At 40.8% G+C, this 20,671-nt stretch overlaps 1 protein-coding gene across 8 annotated transcripts in view; it reads left to right on the forward strand.

The window, feature by feature from the left end:
• KLF12 (Kruppel like factor 12) overlaps positions 1 to 20,671 on the forward strand; it is a 240,533-nt gene that overhangs the window by 165,735 nt on the left and 54,127 nt on the right. For 6 of the 8 annotated variants that reach the window (XM_035320664.1, XM_035320712.1, XM_035320694.1 and 3 more), the window contains 2 exons: positions 3,330 to 3,465; positions 16,543 to 16,602. In XM_035320664.1, coding sequence (XP_035176555.1) covers positions 3,330 to 3,465; positions 16,543 to 16,602 — 196 coding nt within the window. The remainder of the gene's footprint in view (positions 1 to 3,329; positions 3,466 to 16,542; positions 16,603 to 20,671) is intronic. The other 2 variants (XM_035320686.1, XM_035320702.1) reach the window with 1 other exon arrangement.

Consider the following 20,671-nt stretch of genomic DNA (forward strand, 5'->3'; position numbering starts at 1 on the left):
TGTGCTTCAGGAAGGGGTTGTTGCATTAGCTTACTGAACATATTTTAATAGTAATTTCTTCATGAAGTTCTTTAACATAAATAAAAATGAGGGTGAAGGGTAGTTATAATCACTCACTGTTCTTTCACTTAGAAGTGGTTCATAGCCAAGATATAAATTAAAATTTAAGACCAACTTTCCCTAGAGCCATCACTCACTTAGGGAGTGCTTTCTTTTCAAGAGCCCAGCTATCCATCAGTGCTACTTTTATGGCTGCATAGCTCTTGGAGTATCCATTTCCCTCCCATTCTTCAGCATAGTCCAGTCCTTGTTCTAGAGTCAGCGAACATAGCAACTTGAGAAATACTGCAAAATGGGAATTTTAACTGTGGCTTTCAGAGTTCCTTTCTAGCTGTAGACCTAGACCTGGGTGACTTAAATGAAGCCAAAGTATACTTTTTTTTTTCTTTTTTTTTTTTTTTTCTTCCCGGTGTTTTAGCTGAACAGAGTTAGGGTTTACAAATACTGTATTTTCACTTTGAAGAAAGCAGATTTCTCTAGCTGTATGCTTGTAACTATATTTCTGTTACTACCGTCTCCCCATGTTTTGGTAAGGCTGTTAAGAACCTTCCTGTTGAGAAAGCCCTTGGCATCTGCCTGCAAAAGGTATTCTGTGATTCTGTATCCTTTTAAAGCAAGAAAAACAAACAAACAAACAAACATGCATTTGAATGAAGGAGACTGCAAAACCTTATTTCTTCAGGGTACTTAAGCTTTAGTTTGGTGGAAGTTGACTGAGGCCTGGTTGGAGAGGGACTCTTTGTCAGGGGGCGTAGTGATAAGGCAAGGAGTAATGTTTTCAAACTAAAAAAAAAAAAAAGGGGGTAGATTTAGATTAGATACTAGGAAGAAATTCTTTACTCAGAGGGTGTTGAGGCACTGGAACAGGTTGCCCATAGAAGCTGGGGATGTCCCACCCCTGGAGGTGTTCAAGGCCAGGTTGGATGGAGCTTTGAGCAACGTGGTCTGGTGGGAGGTGTCCCTGCCTTGGAGCCAGAAGATCTTTAAAGGTTTTTCCAACCCAAGCCATTCTGTGATTCTGTGATCTCTGAAGGGAACCTGTTGTGTGAAGGGAACCTGTGCTTAGGCAGAGCTGACGGGGAATAAAAGCTTTCTCAAAACACATGTATCAAGGCCCAGAAAGTGTCCTCTCTCTGGCACTCACTGTGTTGTAGGAGAACACAAGCTAACAAACTGGAACAGTAAGCTCTTTAAATAAATAATCTTGGGTTCCCCTATTTCACCTGGCCAAAACAAAATAAACACATTTGTAAACAAATCTCTTGCCTCCCCTCCCTGCCTGCTCCTCCCTTGCAGAGTCAGGCATCTCTCCAGTTTTGCTCTCTACTCCAGATGCTTTCAGTGTCTCTCAGTGCTTACTAATCCCACATGGTATTTCACGGGTGAGGAGGAGTGTCTCTCTTTACATCACCTCTCAAATTTGTATCTGGATCTGCCCCCTGGTACAGGCAACTCCCCAGTTCCTCTTGGGAACATCCCAGGTCACACTTGTGCCCCAGGGTCCCCATTCTTCACCTCCTGGTTTTCTTTCCCTGTCCATACTCAGTTGCTCCCCTGGGAAGGGTTATCCTTGCTTCCCTTCCCTGTGGAGGGCAGCAGACAAGATTAAAGGGTAGGCATGTAGCCCACATTTCTGCTCTCCTTTCCTTTGCTGTCTCTTTTCTTCACAAAGCTTACCTCGGGAGGGCTGACTGGGGCTGCCTGCCAGAACCCACCCAGCCACTCTCTCACTCCCCCTCCTCAGCAGGGCAGGGGGAGAAAATAAGATGGAAGAGGTCATGGGTCGAGATAGAGGCAGGGAGATCCCTTACCAATTACTGTCACGAGCAAACGAGACTTGACTTGGGGAAAATTAATTTAACTTATTGCCAATTAAAAACAATTGGGATGGTGAGGACACAAACCCACCTTTTCCCAGGCTCAACTTCACTCTTCCATTTCCAACCCCTCTACCTCCTCACCCAGCATGAGCAGCAGAGGGGAATGGGGGTTGCAGTCAGTTCATGGCAGATCATCTATGCTGCTCCTTCCTCCTCACAGTTTTCTCCTGCTCCAGAGTGGGTCCTCCACGGGCTGCAGCCCTTCAGAATAAGCCTGCTCCAGTGTGGGCTCACCATGGCTTGCACTTCATGTCATAAGAGCCTGCTCTAGCATAGGCTGCAGGTCCTTCAGGACATACCCACCTCCTGCAGCATGGGATCCTCCACAGGCTGCAGGGAAACACCTCTGCTGCGGCATCCTCCACAGTCTGCAGGGGAACCTCCGCTCTGGTGCCTGGAGCACCTCCTCCCCCTCCTTCTTTTCTGACCTTGATGTTCACAAGACTGTTCGTCACTTTTTTCTTTGCTGCCTGTGCAGTGTTTTGCCCTGTCTTTTGTACATTTTCCCCAGGGCGCCACCACCTTGACTGCTGCGGTGGGGCCGGTGGAGGTGGCTGGAACCGGCTGTGTCCGGCATGGGGCAGCCCCTGCCTTGCCTCACGGAGGTGAGCAGCTTGCCATGGACACCCAGGGCATTTCCATACAGTATACTGTTGATGGACAACATAATCCTGCAGTGTTGATGTTTGGATTTTCTTAAGGCCTGAGAGCATGTGACTTTTCCAACAAATCTGAATTAAAGGAAGAAGCTACATTAGCCAGCATCAATTGCCTGAAAGTGAGGCATCTGTGCAAAATTGTTCATAGAGTCTCTGACGTATGTAATGTGGAGGCAAGTCATCTTCAGGGGTTCACACGGGTGTTGAATTGATCCAGAAGCCAGGACAACTGGCCTGTTTTAGCTGGCTAGCTTTTAGATGACTGGAGTGACATGGATCTCCACCTGGTATCTCAAGATGGACAGTCAAAATCAAACATTTGCTCTTGAAATTTTGCTGTAAATTTGCTCTCAAGTGTGATGTGTTGTACAAGGTGGAGGTACCACTTTCTCTTCACTTTCCAAAGACAAACAGAATAAATACCTTTAAGGTGAACTGACTTTTTGACAAACACTATGTATATAATTTTATTTGTATTCAGTAGCTCATGTTCGCAGAATGCATTCCTGTAGTCTGTGTGCATTCGAACATTTGCATACAGTCAGAAACGTTTGTGTATTATCTGTAGTACTGCTAGAGGACGTTGCAAATTCATCATCTGATTTGTGAAGCTCAGAGTAAACCATGCCATCCAGCCTAAGCAGATAGATGTGTTGTACACCCTAATGTTGCTCTGGGACAAGATTAATTTCAGCGCGCTCATATTAATCCATTATATGTCTCTTTCCAGCACAAATGGACCCCCGAGGCCTATCTCCCAGACAAATTAAAAGTGACAGTGATGATGACGACCTGCCAAATGTGACCTTAGATAGCGTTAATGAAACTGGATCTACAGCGCTCTCCATAGCCAGAGCAGTACAAGAGTAAGTATCACATTCTCAGAGTGAGATGAGTATCACCAAGGTGTTCCCTGGCTGATGGAGACGCCAGCCGTCGGCAGCTCCATGGAGATATCCTCCCCTCTGCAAGCCGGTGTACCTGCCGGCATCCTTTCTGTTCAGCTACATTCCCTTTAGGAAGAGATTGCTGCCTCTGTCTGCTCTCTTTGCTTCTCTTTTCACTTCTTTCTCTCCTCTGTAATTCTTAGGTAAAGTTCCAGATTAAAATTATGTCTCCTGCTTTTTTTACTTGCAAAGTTTGTAGTGGTTTTTATATTCACTCTAGGTTAGACTTCCTCTGAAAAAAACGCACTTTCTTCTTGACTGAAAGCAGCATCAGGAAGCTTCATCTAGTTGTCATCAAATAAAAATCACCCACATTTCTCATGGAGAATAGAGTAATTGAAAGGAAATTAGTGAGGGTCTTTGAACATTTTTTCCATTACTGTTATTTTTCTGTGTGCATTTACTTATTGGAGGGACAAAAACCAAGTTCTTAATTTAATTCCTTTATTGCTTATTTAAAAAAAAAAAAAAAAAAAAGAAAAAGAAAAAGAAAAAGAAAAAGTTTGTCACTAACATTAGTAATTCTGTAGATGCATAAGCTTGCTCAGTCACTGTAGCAGCTGGAAGGGAACCAACTGTGAGGTAAATAAGTATTAATATCCCCATTTCATAGGTGAGGAAAATGAGGTTATGTGTAAAGGTCACCCTGTAAGTCTGAAGCAGAGCTGGAAATAGAACTAGAGCCTCCAGGCACTAAAGCCTGTGCTACCCCTACAAAACATATTACTCTATCTGAGAGGTTCAAACTGTGGGCATTCTGGACGTTATTAAATAGGAAGGGATATAATAAAGGCCATTAGACACTGTTATATAATTTATTATAAATGCATTTTAAATGTCGTAACTCGATATCTAAAAGTACTTACATATTGTTGGTTTTTATTTTTTCTATGCCATCAATAGTCAGAAGCGCTGATGTTCCCAAAGCAATGTTCTATATGCTGAGAGAAAACTAAGCTGTGTGTTGAGGGGGAACTATGTTTTTTGCATTGTTCAGGCAGTTGGCCAGTGGGTTTTGTTCCTGAGGTGTTGCTTACATCACCCTTTTCCCACCTAAGTCACCCCTCTCACCAACTCCCAAAGATGCAGGGAGGAAGATGTGGTGTTGCAGAGGAGAAGACTGGTGGTAGTGATCCTGTACTGCAGACATCAGCTGAGAGACTGTAAGAGCAACCAGCCATGCTGCCTCTCTGGAATGCTCCACCTCTCGCAACTCAGCAGGGCTTTCACCAGACACCCGCTATTTCATTTTCTGGTCGAGCACAGTAACCGTGATCCTCAAATCTACATTGCCCCTAAGCAGAGAGGGAGCTCCTTATGGCCAAGGCAGGGTGTTGGCTCCCACTGTAATTAGTATGCTCCCATTCTGACAGTGGTAAAGGAAGAAAATGATTCTTCACAAGTGACACTGCTGCTTGATTGACAAGCCTCGCACATAATTTCAATTTGCTAGTAACAACACCAGGCCCTGAAGTGCTAAGTATTTTTTTCTCAGTTTATAGCACACATAATAAGCCAGAAAAATAATACAACCCGTCACGATTTTGAACTAAATAGTTTTGCCTAATTAATGAAAAGAGAAGGAGGCATGGAGAGCTAGCAAATACTTTTAATATATGACTGGCAGGCAGATACTATTTTATGTGATTGATTTTTTTGGAACATTTAGAGAATTGGTCAAACCATGAAAAGTGTTTTTGGAATAATGCATTCCACAATTTGTGAAGGAAAATGTGTTGAATATTGCTTGGCTGGCTCTGGAGCATAAGAATTAAATTAAGAAATTTAATAATATAACATCAACTCATCCTTGTTACAGGTTATATTTAAACAGTAATCTGTTAGTTTATTTCAAAAGCCCTATTAGGAAAATTTAATTTGACTGTGATCTGCAATTTGTCTTATTTTTCACTTCATTCTCAGTCATAGACACTGTACGTACAGCTGCCGAGCTGAAAAGAGATGTTAGCACATTATACCAGCTCCACTCAATCCATTTCTTCCTTGGTCTGTAATATATTGCCTTACAGACAGGCTCCATTTCATGTAATTTTGGCATCTAATGTGTACCTTAATTTTAGATGTCTAGCAAAATAGTCCTCTGAAAATAAAAGACCGCATTCTACATACTGTTGTTGCAGTGCCTTTGAAGCTTTCCAAAGGGAGATCCTGTGTGCTCAATTTAGCATCTAAACTTAGTAGACAGGAATTTCCTCTGAAGACGTGGAAAGGCACCTACCACTCTGCTGAGTAACTGGGCAAAATAGGTGCATGCATAGAAAGACTGCCTAAATCTTAATACGTCTTAGGTCTAAACTAAGTGTTGAGGTGTGAGGCAGGCTGGACCTCAGAGTATTGAAGACTGTCCCATAGCATTTAGTCTTTCTTAAGTGAGCTTGTCAGTGCTTTCTTGTGAATAGCTCTACAGTTAACAGCAAAAAATAACTTACTGCTGAGAAAGAATCTTCTCTTTCTATCTGGGAAGTACAGCATGGCACCTCCGAAGGGATGGCAGTATCCTTTCCTTCAATATTATATTGCTGTTGTGCAGTCTTGCCTTTGTTAAACATAACACTAAGCCTAATTTTTACATGATAGTGGCACGTGCCAGACAGCAATGGACCTTTTCCAGGTTGTGTTTCAGACATTTTAAAAATTGTCCTTCATAAGGATATTTAATTGTATATATGTATGTATATATATTTGTCTATTGGCTCTTATTCTTCAACTGCCAAATTGGACATCTGCAGCATAGATACCTGCATCCAAGCTAGTTATCTGGCCTCACTGCACATGGAGCGCACAGCAGGTGATGTGCCCAAACGGTAATTCTTTGAAACTATTCTAGCTGTCTAATTTAGGGAGAGAGTTAAGCCCATGAGCTCCCATTCCTTCCCATTGACTGCAGGCCCTGCAGGTCTCTGGTGTGAGGTGAGGGTAAGCCACCCCATGGCCTGACTCAGAAGTCAGTGTGCCACCAGCTGGGAATCAGTACCACGTGTACCAACATCTTCCATTGGATCTAAATCTGCTAGGTGGGGTTAGAAGTGCCAAGGCTTTAACCATGAGCTGAAGGACACAGTGTCGGGGGATGGGGAATTGTTTTAATATAGCCAGGTTGTTTAGTCTGGAGAAGAGGAGGCTCAGGGGAGACCTTATTGCTCTCTACAACTACCTGAAAGGAAGGTGTGGGGAGCTGGGGGTTGGCCTCTTCTCACAGGTAACTGGTGATAAGACTAGAGGGAATGGCCTCAAGTTGTGCCAGGGGAGGTTTAGTTTGGAAATGAGGAGACACTTCTTCTCAGAAAGAGCAGTCAGGCACTGGGACAGGTTGCCCGGGGAGGTGGTGGAGTCACTGTCCCTGGGGGTGTTCAAGGAAAGGCTGGAGGTGGTGCTTACAGACATGGTTTAGTGGGTGGTATTGGGTGGTAGGGGGATGGCTGGGTCGGATGGTCTTGAAGGTCTTATCCAAGCTTAATGATTCTGTGATTTTTAAGCTTGTTGCCTTGCAAATTACCCTTATGTGGCTAGGTCATAGGATAGTGTGGAATGCCTGTGTGACAGCTTTGCTTTTCGTGTCCTCTAAAACTGAAAGCATCCTCCTGTGTTTCTGCTTTCAAGTCCACTATAGTCTTACCAGAAAAAAAAAAAAAAATCTTACCAGTAAAAATTCTGACAATCAAACACTAAGAGCCGCATGTTTGTCATTAGTTCTTATTTATTTAAACAGAATCTAATTCACTTGCATATTTGTAAAATAACCAAGTATGACTATTTTTTCTCAGGAAAATTGCCTTCTTGCTGCTAGCTTTATATTGGCAGAGCTTGCAGATTTCTCAGTACTTCTTTCGGAATTACTTCATAGTCCTTCTTCAGTTCAGCAAACCCAATCAATAATGTAAAGTTATAGATAAACAAAGTCATTATTTCCAGCAGGGCACTTGGGTGAAATTTCTTTATGTGAGAGTGCTGCTTTATGGCAGTTTCTGTGCCTTACCATAACTTGGAATAATTTATTAATCTCAGATAATTTGCTCTAGTTGATAATAAATATTGCCACAATATGTGGATTTCAGTGGGCTTTGCACTGTAAGCAACATTTCATCCTTTCGTAGCATGCTTTACAAACTCATTCTGACATGTAGCTCTCTAACAAAGAGCAGATTTGCCTCTATATGCCTGACACCACTGCGTGCTTATTACACAGCCAGAATAGCATCATATATTCAGGGTCAAATCTCAGATACACTCCAGAATTATTTATGAAGCCAAGAAAAGAGAAAGCATTACTCAAGCCCTAGAAGACCAGTAAAACTTTTTAAGTTCCCCTTTTGGAGGCAGCGTGCTGTTCCCTCAGCATGGCAGCCCTCCCACCCCTCCACAGCCCTGATGCAGTGGGGCTCAGGAGCCATTCCATGGCACACAGCAACACAAACCTTGAACAGGGCATTCAGCTTCTTCTTGCCCTGCACACTTGCACCATAAAACCTTGGTATTTTAGACCATGTAGCTCTCTCCCCCGAACACACACGCCATGTGATTTCTCCTACCTACTGAGGGCAGAAATCGGAGAGGCAGAAGGAGGGTGGGTTTTAGTGTTAACTTTTGACCAGTGTGTTGTTTAAAATCCAAAGATCCAGAAATTTCTCTTCCTGCCCTTACAGACATTTCTTCTCCTTTTGAGGTGTAGGTGGAGGGAACCCCTTTGATGAAACCATTTTTCTATGTCAAGGAGAAGATGGACTGTGCATATAAACGGATGTTGCTTGAGTAAGCTTCTTGTTTCTCAGGGATGAAGCAGAGACAGAAAATTCAGAGAGGAAATCCGGAATACTTGTAGTGATAGCTGCAGTTAATTCATAGAAATGTGATTTGTCATTGGGATGTGACCATGCTGACCTTTAGCGTGAACTCTTTCTTGCACTGCACTGGATGCTGCTGAGTGCTTGTATGAAAATGAAATTGGGGGCTTTGACCCTACCACCCGTTCTCTTTGGCTATGTTACGTGATTGATACGTTAATGCTAATGTGATCATCTTTACCTTATTTTTAAATTCTGCTGGGTTTGATTATTGTAACACAGCAGAAGAAAGTTTTGGATACTGCATGAGAGAAAAAGAAAGTCCGTGGCAGATAGACAGCACAGCCGAAGTACCAAGTTGATAAGTAGTTCTTGAGTCTGTTTTTTTTTTTTTTTTTTTTTTCTTACCTTTTCTTCTCCCTCCTTTTCTTCAATGTAAATCATCTTGTGTTGATTTTTATCTCTTCTGAAATTTATAAGTGTGTTCCCATCAGCCATTCATTTTCTACACTGATAATGTCTGTTTTCCTGCTTCAGCTGCAATCATTACTACTATTGTACTATTCATTATAGGGAACTTTTGCCTCAGTTTTTCCCTCTAGTTACCAACAAAATACTTTGCCCTGAGTCTCCCAAGAAGCATAAGTGAGAGTGTTTTGGCAGTACTTGTTTGAACTTTGCTTCTCTCTCCTCTGGTACATCCACCCTCTGTGAACAAATGCTCAATTTAAAACTGGCACAAAATTGGATGGTGATTTTGCACATGGAGAGCTGAGTAGTGCTGCTCCAGAATTCCTCAATAAAGCATTTTTTTTCACTGGAGAATGCTAGTTTGTCTAAAGTAAAATTGTGGGAATACATCAGCTTCAATTTGACTTTTCTCATGAAGATTTGCCAAGTCTGGGGTGCGTTTTTCCATTGCAGTAAATTTTTTCCATCGCAGTAAGACCGAAGAGCAGAAGATTGCTCAGTTGCTGCGATGCTCATGGGGGCACTGGGGCCCCAAACTGAGAAAACTGAATTGGCCGTGAGTCTCCCACCTCCCCACAGACTCTTTTGGTATGGGGCTTCTCCTCAGCCCTCTCGAGTCACTGTACAAACCTATTTGACTCACTGAACATTAAAAATGAGGTACGTATGCAGATACCTAAGTAAGATGCACTGGTGCTGTAGAGCCCAGTAATTCAGACAATCATCTGTACTGTGGTTGATTCCACACTTTGTGGATATTTCTTTTCTAGTTTTATTTTTTGTCAGCAGTCTCACATCTGTATCCTGTGCCAGAAAAGAGAGTACTGTGCTGTGAAACGTGTTGCTGGGTTGGACAAGGGCTGGCAGAAGAGTGCTGTGTCTCAGCTAGCTTAGGGAACCCCTGAGCAGTACTGGCTGGTGCAGTTTGGACTTAACCTTGCAGCAATGTTCGTCTCTCATAATTTAAGCTACCTGAAAGTTAAGCTCAAATATTTTGGATTTTCTCAGTGTAGAGATGTGCATACTTCTGGGTCCAATTGTCTCATCTTTCATCCAATCCTTCTCAATCATCTCATGCCTTTTGGAGGTACCTGTCTTCCCCCGTGATTATAAAGGAGTGTGGACAAATGGCTTAAGGAGAATGGTTAACCTTAAGACTGGTAAAGTTATGTGAGGAATTGTACACCATGTAATTTTCTGAGGCTGTGATAGAAGTCTGTGAGTCTTGAAGAAGCTGAACCAGTACATCAAATGTTGGGGCCTATGCCACTGCTCTAAAGCATGATTTATACTTACATGCAGTTCAGATAACTCAGTAAAGAAGTGCTGACTTCTATAGTGTATTTATACTGCACTTTACAAACTTATTCGTAGATCTATTCTAAGAGGGTTTTTTTTTTCTTTTGCATATGCCACATTTTACAAAAAAAACAAAAAAAAACAAAAACAAACAAAAAAAAAAACAGGTTGGGCAATAAAATCAAAGGATGCCATTCTGTGCATGCACAGAGATTCTGGGATTTTTGGTGTGAAAATCTCTTGTATGTGTCTAAGAACCTTTTGCCAGGATAACAGATTTCCCATCAGCCAGTGATCATTAGGAACAAGTGCCAGGTGGACGGCAACTGTAAATCAAAAGCAGCTTCTACAAAGAAGTTGCCATAGCTGCCTGCTTTGAAAAGATGGTATTGCTTAAATGACAGCGTATTAGGAGACAGGGATATTGTCAAATTATTCCCTGAAGAAAGCTAATCTGAAAATAAAAATGCTTTCAGCTTGGTCTACACATTTTTTTTATTTATTTTTTTCCTGTCCACCCTGCAACAGTAAGTTACCAGTGACTGTTCATAGATGATTCTAGAGCAAGGAGGCATTGCCATTAGGAAATCTGCTCTCTTCTTTTGAATCACTTTGAAGTGGTAGGCATTGAGCTGCAATACATATTTTACCATACCATTGCTAGGAGTAATATTTTCCTTTGAAGAGAAATATTTAAGTTAATAAGCATAATAAGCTGAAAGAGCCAAGGAATCCCGGCTCTGTTAAAGTTCAGATGTGTTTTACCATTAACTTAATTGCATCTAACGATTAATTCTGAAACCATAACAGAAATCCGAATGCTAAAAAGAAAAAGAAAAAAAAAAAAAAAAGTAACTCTTGGCCTGTTTTGAGACCAGTATAGTGCAGCAAGGGAGTTATTTGTAGCATTTGGGTTCACAGATAACTTCCTGTATGTCTCTTTAATTACCTTTATCCATCACAAACAAACTTTCAAAGATCTTATTTTCTGGCTTCAGTTCATTATCTATATTTAATTGTATCATATAATTGTCTTCTCAAAAATAGATTACATTTGTTAATTCATTTTCATTTTAGTCCAAGAAGTGCCAATTATTTCAAGGTAGTTATCAAACTTTGTTGTTATTGGGATTTTACATCACTAAACATGTTTACACAAGTGTGCCTTGGAATAAAACACCCCAAAACAATAGAGTGTGATTGTAACTCATATAACACTTCTTTTTATCTTTGGAGTGCTTTGCAAACATTAACTAATTAAATTGTACAGGTCCCCTGTGTATTCAAATATTACAATTATCTGCAGGTTAGTGACTTGCTCAAGGCACACAGCAAAGCAGAGGATGAGCTGGGATCTAGTCCCATGCTAAATCCACTGCTCTGTGCTGCTCCAGAGTGAAGCTGGAATCATTAGTGGTTAGATAGGTGAAATGCCTTTTATTGATGGAGAAGGAGGCATTGTGTAATTGCTTCAAGAGCATGACACTGAAATGTGAATTATAAGTAACAATATGTATGACTGCTACCCAGTTAGCAGTTTGTGCGCCTGTTTGGCAGGAGTTTCCCTGATGATTCATTATTCAACTTTTTATGTGTTTTCTTCCTAAATCAGCATGGAAAGCAGAGGCAGGGAGGTGTGCATTAAGAAATTCAGAGCTGCAGCAAATACTTGTCAGTGTGGATTAGACAGCAGAACTCTGCCAGAAAAAGCCAGAATAAAACTACCTCAGTGAACTGCTACCTTGACTTACTGATAAGAAAAAGAAAGAGCATTGTCCTCTGCTGTCACTTGAGCCAAAATTACTTCTTTTTTCATTATCTAGATCAGATAAGTTTTTATCTTTTCTTTTCCATATGGCAGTTCCTGTGATTTTGTGACAGACAAAAACATGCAGCACAATTAATTCTTATTAGCAGTGCTTATACCGATGTATGAAAAATGTTTCCCGAGTGTTCAGATCAATGAATGCAAAAACATGAAGGAAGTTGTGTAGGTCCCAGGTATAAGGTCCCAGGTAAAAGGCATGCAAAGGAGGGCACTCTTAAGACAGGAACACTGTTTAGCCAAGCATAATTGAGTAAGCATGTGAATACAAGACTAAAACAAACAAACAAACAAACAAACAAAAAAACACCAACCCACAATGTATTTTTTCTACTGTTCTCCTTTCTTCTCCTTCACAATGGGGAAAGATTGTCCTGGGTTTTCCCCTTTATTAGCTCCATCCTGTTTCACTAAGAGTGACTCCACTGCAACCTCATTTCTCACAGCAAGTTCTTTTTAGGCTTCAGGTAAGGAGGAATGACAGGAGGTTCCTGGATGATGGATATAGAAGAAATTTTTGTGCTGAGTCCTTGTGCCAAAAAGGTGTTGTTGTCCATGGGTATGTGGCCGAGGACATGACCATTACTATTTTGGACACTTCAAGGCAGGGATAATTGGAGCTTAAAGCAACCACACATCTGAAGTTACTCTAGGCAAAATGAAAGGCTGAAATAAGAGAGAAAGCAAATCAGTGGCTGAGACAATGACTAATGGTGAGGTGTGGCAGAAGTAACAACAGTCACAAGTGCCAGAGTCAAGCTTCTTTGTTGTTGCCATGACACACAAAAGACACATCAAGAATGAAGTTTTGGGCAACATTTTTATTTATTTATCCCCCTGGGATATACTGAGCTGCTGCAGGATAGCAATGCACGGAAATAGGAAAACTGAGGCGGGAAGAAACTAAGGAGGAGACCAGAGAGGATCAAACCCACTCTTGCTTAGCCTGTGTCATTAAGCTCAGGCAGAATGGAGTGGGCTGGCAGGTCAGAGGCTGCCCTGAAAAAATGCTCATCCTAAGGTTTGTCTACAGTGGTTGCTGCATGGGGAAACCTCCAGCATTTCAAGCAGAACACAAAAGTGAGAGAGCTGATGACCATAGCTTTCTCTTTGGTCAGGTGGCCAAAGAGTAAGAGAGTCAAATAATTTCACAGGTGGAGCCAGAATAATGACTGAATATACACAAATCTCAATCACAGCGGTTTCAAAAGTGGAGGAACAGGATAATGTTTAGTAAATTATTTGCTTAGCTAAAGAGGTCAGTTCCCTTTGCACTCAGCATTTCCACTGCCCGACTTTTTTTTTTTTTTTTGTATCACTAAATCATTTCTCACCACTAGAGCATAGTCTTGCTTGCAAATGTGTTTGGATCTTAATAGCACGCTCTACCAAGAACATGCAGTTTTGTAATGGGCACATGCCTGTTAATGTACCTCATGGCATAGAGATACCACTAGTCCCATACAGTGTGCATGAACTACATGTGCTCAGAGCCAGGAAGAACCATGCAGGCACTTGGGACAAGGTGTGGACTGTCAATTTTGGGGTCCTGGTGGAAGCGTTGTAAGGTTATAAAATATGTGTTTGACTCCAGCTGTTTCAGAGCACCTACACTAGGCATCAGCACTCCCTTAGTATCATCAGCAAAGAGTTAAATGTTCTGGTTAGCTGCTAGGTGCATGGATGTGGGCCATCTTTGTTCTCTGTGGAGCTTGTGACCTGATCATTAAAGCACAGTTTGGAAGGAAAAAAAAAAAAAAAAAAAGTTTACATTGCCAACTTCCCATTGTGGAAAATGAGAGAGCAAGCACTCTATTCAGAGCTTACCTGCTCCTACCATTGCGCCAGGGGAGTTTTAGGTTGGATGTTAGGAAGAACTTCTTTACCGAAAGGGTTGTTAGACATTGGAACGGGCTGCCCAGGGAAGTGGTGGAGTCACCATCCCTGGAGGTCTTTAAAAGACGTTTAGATGTAGAGCTTAGGGATATGGTTTAGTGGGGACTGTTAGTGTTAGGTCAGAGGTTGGACTTGATGATCTTGAGGTCTCTTCCAACCTAGAAATTCTGTGATTCTGTGATACCTATTTAAAAACCCATCCTATCCTCTTCCTAGCAGCCTCACAGGAGGGGATCCACTCCTTCTAAAGATGTGACGGCCAGAGGCAGCAGTCATGCAGCCACCTACATCTGGCATATAAACCTAGTGGTTAGCACACTGACTTAGGAAGCCAGATACCCAAGTTTGCCAACTGAATACAAGGCTAGGATGCAAAAGATAACCAGGAGTGGCCCCACAACATCCTTTTCCTCTTCTTTTTCCTCCTACACTGGTATTTCAGATTGGAAAGTGACTATTACAGATCCCTTTTTATGCTGAATCCATGTTGTCAAGTGTGTTTTAGCCATTTCTATAGCACAGAAAAACTTTAGCCCCAAAGGCAAGGGTTGGGCTTCTGGATCAGAGCAGTGTTGGGGTGGGAGGTAGGTGCTCAGCTGCCCGGACAGGATACAGAGGCACGCACTTAAATGCCAGTCTCTCCCTTCCACCCCAACTTGCTGAATGAGTGGTATTTTAAGGTACATTTTAATCTGAAAATGTGGCTTTGTAAACGTGTTTGACCCACTCAGATGTCAGTAAGGTGAGAACAAGGCAGCCAGCTAGGGGCAGGAAATACATCAGCCATCTCAGGCTAAGTTGCCTCCACTTGTAAGCCACAGCTGTTTGGCTTTCAGGCCAAACCAAGAGGAGCATTGCAAGTTTTAGGTGTCTTTTGGGTTCTTTGGAAGATGGATTTTCTGGTGGTTTTTCTCTTTAGTGCCCGGATACTGGAGGTTCTTACCAGAGTTTTAATTGTCTGCTGAATTTCCTGTTGGCAAGAATTCAGCATGCAAACAATTCTCATTATTCACCAGCTGTATTTTTTGCCTGCCATATTGCTTATGTGTTAAAAATAGAACTTTATGAACATAATTGTACAAAGTTTAGTCATGGTTTTGGGGTAATGTATTGCTGTCTGCATTAGCTTTGGGAATAAATTTTTTTTTAGTAAGATGTGGAGTGAGCTAAAAGGCGATTATAAATTAATTGACATGGGAGAGAACAGTCAGTGGCACAGTTTCCAGTTACCATTTTTCCAATGCGTGTTGAGTTCAGTTGAGGGTTAATGGGGTGGGGGAGGTTTTGTCCAGTGCTTTTGGTTACCTAATGGTGCAACTGTGAAATAAGCCTGTACCTAGTGATCTCATGGGACACATACCTCAGATGCACTTCTGGAGAATGCAGAAACTCTACATGTGGAGTGGAGAAAGAGGGTGGGAAAAGCAATGTCAAGCCATGATAGAGCTGATAAATTACTGTTTGCTATGAAGGTTTTTTGCAGCCTTTTGTCATTTTGGTGGCAGATTTCTGTCATTATCAGAAATTTATCATTTAGCAAATGGCAAAATCGAACAGTAAAGAAGACATATTTACTATACACTTCAAAGATGGAAATGTGAGAGGTTTGAAGGATGCAGTGCAAACTCTTGGGAAAAAAAAATATTTGTAAATGTTGAGGTGCCAGTTAGGCCACAGGTTACCAAGAGCCAAAGGTAAGAGCAGTTAGATAAATCTAAAGAACTTTCTTTGCAAGTTTCCTTTTCACTTTCAACAATTACTGTGCCAACCTGAGCATTTTAACTGATTGCTATAAAGAATCCAAAATGTTCGCAGCGCAAATGCATTGAACGGCTAGTGTGCTATAACATTTATTATTATTATTCATGTTATTATTCTAATATTTTTTGCTAGCTTCTTGAGCATTGGCCTCAGACTGATTTTGTGGTACATCTGATGTCTAAACCACAGAGGGAAGGACTGAAGGGGGTTATTCATAGACTTGGCTTTCTACAGGTTTTTCTTTTTTCTTTTCTAATGTGGTGGAACTATTTCAGAAAGCCAGCTGTCTGTTGCTTCTTGTTTGAGTACATACAGTAGATCAGAATTTGTCAGTGAAAAGGACTACTCCATGTAGTCCAAATCACAGCATGAGGATTTATGCAGCTATTACATAGTACATTTGTATTGTTCAATATTCCAGATAATATCGTAGCAGATTATCTATTTTCCCTGGAGTCTCAGTTTTAAGTAAAAGCATTTATGGCTAGGTCATTCTGTGTTAGGAATAATGTTGCTTAAGCAGCACAATTTTGGGAGGGGATGTGTGCTCTAGCCTCTATTCCCTCTTCACACAAACGTCTGTCTGCTCAGGATTCTCCTGAATGTTTTCTTCTTGGTCAATGATTATTTTTTAATGAGAAAATGTGATCCACCATGATCCAGAATGACCACCACCAAGTGACACCTGGGCCCTTAAGCCTTGACTCTACTCCCACACAAATTAATGGCAGAGCTCCTAATAACTTGTTTAGTATTAGCTGGGGCCTCTACAGAGCAATTTCAGTTTAAGGAGGAGTTTTAAAATGAATGGAAAAATCTTAAATCCCTTCCATGCTGAGGCCGTGTGCTTACTTTGCAGTAAGTGTTCCTCAACTTTGTCTAAGTCCCCTGCAATTGTTTGGGGTAACTTAAAATTCCTAATTGTCTGTGTTCAATTTCCAGAGAGAGCATGTGGGGCTGTGCCAGGTCAGCTGCTAACCCTTTTCGTTTTTTCAACTCCAGGTATGAAGCATTTTATTGTGTATTATATAATGTTCTGTTTTATTGACAAAGCCTAGTAGCAGTACTTTTCAGCTTTCTTTCCCTCTTTATGTCATGGCTGGGGGATATGTGGGGCTGGGCAAGGTCCAGACTTGATTTTTGGTTTTGTTTTTCATCTTCTGGGGGTTGGGAGGGTGGTGGTGTGCATTGAGGGAAAATTGCAATTTTTCCAAATCCTAGTAAATCAAATATTAGAATAGCAGAGAAGAATCCTGTCTGATGTTTGATAATGCAGTTGAAAATGTCCAAAATAGACCACTGAAACTGAGTAATAACTTACTTTACCCAAGGTTAATGTGGATCAACATAATATATGTTCTAATGGGTCATTGTCAATTACCTCGAAACAGTAGATGAGCAAAGCTGTAAAATGTAGGAAGAGGTATTTGCAAACATCTCCTTGCTGTTTTTTCAAGGATGCCAAAATCTTAAAACCTTGCTGTGAGTGCAGAGTTTAGAGTGTAGAGTTTACACCCAAGTCCAGTGGGAGGTTCCAGCAAGTGTTGTAATACCAGTAACACCATCATGTGCCTCGGGTTCACCTCGCTTGCACATACATGTCATACATGACAGAACGGGTGTACCAGTGCTGTCAGGAATGCTGTTTTTGTTGGATTCATTGCTCATGTTTTATTGGCTTTAAAAATAGTATGCAATGAAATGTCCACTCTTGGTGTGCTTGCTTGTTTATCCTCATCTCTTCCTTTGTTTGGTAGGCCCCTAAAAAGATTTATTTAGTGTTGTGTTATGTGACAAATGTAAACCCATCTTTGTTTACTCTTAGTAATCCACAGAACCTCTATCTGTGGAGTACCAAAGGAGAAACAACTTACATTCACTATAAGCAAATAAATTGCAGCAGAAATCTAATTCTTCACGTTTATAAGCAGATCTAACCTTTGTAAGAAAATTAAGAAGATGGCATGTTTAAGAGCAATTACACTTTCGAATTGCTAATGAGTAGTCAAACACTGAACTCGTTCCTCAAGTCTATCACCAATTTGCAGTTAATTGCATTAGAACTAGTATATTTATATTAAAAATTTGCAGGATTTTATTACTCAAACATTTTCAAAGTAGCAGCAGCAACTTCTCTGTTAAGGCCAGTACAAAGCTTCTGAGATTTACTTGGGAGCAAAAATATAACATTATTAACAGAATTTGAGAATTTGATGCCTTGAGAAGATACGTTTATTTAAAAAATAATAAAATAGAATTTCCTTTTAGAAGGTTCCACTCAAAATTTAAGTGTAATTGAAAGTATCAGTATAGCTTCAAAAATTATTCTGAAGAAACTATTAACCTCTCAAAGTTCTTTCTTTCTAAAATACATGTTTTTCACATACAATTTTAGATACAGACTCTTAGCTATATTTAGTAATAATAGTCTATATAATCAGTCGTTATATTAACTTCTATTCTACAGGAAACATTTTCAAGAGAGAGGTTTATGTTGTCAATTTGTTTCTCAAGTTTTTATTTTGTCAATAATTTGCTCCAAAAATGTGTTGTGAATTTACACATACCGTAACAAAGAACATGATATCCTACTAGTAAGACCCCCTGGACAGCCTGGATGATTATAAGTAGATGAAGATCGCATGGGGCATCTCAGTGCTCTAAACCACTGCAGATTTGTTGGCTCTGACTGGAGTGAGATGAGGCTGAAATATAATATTTTGGTAAGGCAAATAGCTGTTCATAAAACCCTAAACTTGGAAGAGAGATATAGGGTCTTCTGCGTCTTTTTAAAATAATGGAGCAAATTGTTCAAGAAGGTCACATCTGTCAAACCTTGTTTAGGCCATGTGGACCTATCTGTAGGGTGAAAGGTGGAAGTGAGGCCAATGAGATGAATTTAAATTTAATCAATGTATCACTATTATTAATTCCTATGGTTCACTTAACACTTCTTGCACTGCTAGGAGTATTCATCACAGCTGGTCTTGCTTCTTGGAGTACAGATCTATTAACAGCTTAAGAACACCAACTACTTGTTAGAAATGAACTGTTACAATTAAATACAGCTATGTTAGTGATCGTATTTCATTTGAATGAAATTTTATGCATCCTCAGTTCTCTTCCTTTTTTCATTTTTTTTCTTACTAAAGTTAAGTTTTCCCCTGAATTTCAAGAAAGCTATTTTCCATAAAATGACACTCACAATGATGGTGTTTTAGTTACGAGAGTACAAAAACATCCACAGATATTTGATTTTCTTTGTGACAGCGGGGGAACAGAGTGGATCACAAAGTCTTGAAGAAACATTTCTCTTGTAGATTGTTCATATTGTGCTCATGAAATCTCTTAGTTTTACTCAAAACTGATCCCATGCATTCTGCATCTGCTGACCTTCATGGATGGCCACAGTCTGGGACTGTTGCTTCAGTTCTTACATGGTAACTACTCTTTTCTTGTGGTACATTGAGTATTTTGTCCATACTGCCTCTCCTGATCCAGAAGTACCCTGGCCTACCATTTCACTGTTGACAAAGTGATGTCATATGTGAATTTCAGGTGTTGGCAGGCACAACGTGCCTCTTTATCATTGGTGTCTTGGAGGCAGTACTGCTTTTATCTTGTGTAATTTACCCCCTTTTTTAATTATTTTTTTTAACACCTCGTTCAACAGACTCAGCCAGATGGGAGATGTTTGGCAGCTGAAGAACCCAGATGCCAAATTCTGGAATATAGCTTTCCTGCATTGGCATGTGGGTTTGTTGCTGGCTCCTTGGCTTGCACCTCTGCTAGTTTGTTGGCTAGTAGCTGTCTAGCTGGCAGCTGTAGTTCTGGGGCTGCGTTGGGGTCAGGCTGCTATGGAATTGGATGACTTCACTGATCTGAATTACCCTGCCGGACACTTTTCACCTTAGTTTGCTTTGACTCCGCTATTCAAAGACAAATGTTTCTGCTGTTCTGTTTTATTCCTGCTGTTTGTAAGGCTAGCTCAAAGCAACATCCCATTTGTCACCAGTTTAAAAAGAAAATAAGCATTGCGAACTACACTGTTTCACTTGCTAGGATTCCCATTAAGTTATTAGGAATGTGAGGCCCAGGTTGGTACTTGCAATTCATCTCTAGGACCAAATTGTAACTGTGGAGCACTGGATTTTAGAATAATAAATTATTGTGCCTGAACTTCGATTGCTTTCAACCACGAGTGAATCTAGCCTCCGTCAAACATTAAAAGCAACACATTTGGGGAGACAATCTGGATCATTTTTAAGGCAAAAATAATAAAGAATAATGATGATAATAAATAGAATGTAACTGCCAGAAGAAAATGCTTAATCTTCTCTTTGCCTGATTTGGAATGTCCTTGTTACATACTTTAGTTTTACCTCATTTTTTATTATTTTTTAAAAACTGAGGCAATAAAAAATGAATGCATCTAGCCAGAGTTTGAAGCAATTCCCTAATCTACACATTTTCCTCCTTGCAGCTCAGTGCATAAATACTACTTTCAGTGGTGAAAAACTGCAAAATCAGGAGGTCACTAAGACTCCAGATACTTGCAGTAAAGTACAGATTAGTCATACTGGCTATGAAATTCTCCTTCCTTTGCTCAGCTGTTCTGAGAGCGTGTCGTGCTACACTGGAGGCCGTGGTACCTCCATTTTGCACTCATAAAACTTTTTAAAACCGTGAGCAAAAAGCACTTGTGCCTAACTGAGACACCAACTTTTGCCTCTATGTGAAGTTCTGCAGGGTGCTCTGACCTCTGAAGAAAGACTCCAGAATTCCCTGTTATAATCATTGGAGGCACACGCCTCAGGAGTGATCAAAGGCTTACCCATCTGATTTATCTGTATACTTCTCTTTCCTGTCTAGGGAGCTTAAATGCTTCCATAGGAATACCAGCCCAGTAGGGCTAAGTACGCTGCTAAGTAGGCTTAGTTCCCTGGAGCAACGTTAAAACAGAAACACCCCTGGACACTGAAACAGAGCTTTCACATTTCCTTCTTGAAGCTGAGTGCCCAGATTTCCATTATGGAGCGAGGATCTCCCTTTTCTGCCCAGCTTTTATCTC

The sequence above is a fragment of the Oxyura jamaicensis genome, chromosome 1, assembly GCF_011077185.1.
Source record: "Oxyura jamaicensis isolate SHBP4307 breed ruddy duck chromosome 1, BPBGC_Ojam_1.0, whole genome shotgun sequence".
Taxonomy (NCBI): Eukaryota; Metazoa; Chordata; class Aves; order Anseriformes; family Anatidae; genus Oxyura; species Oxyura jamaicensis.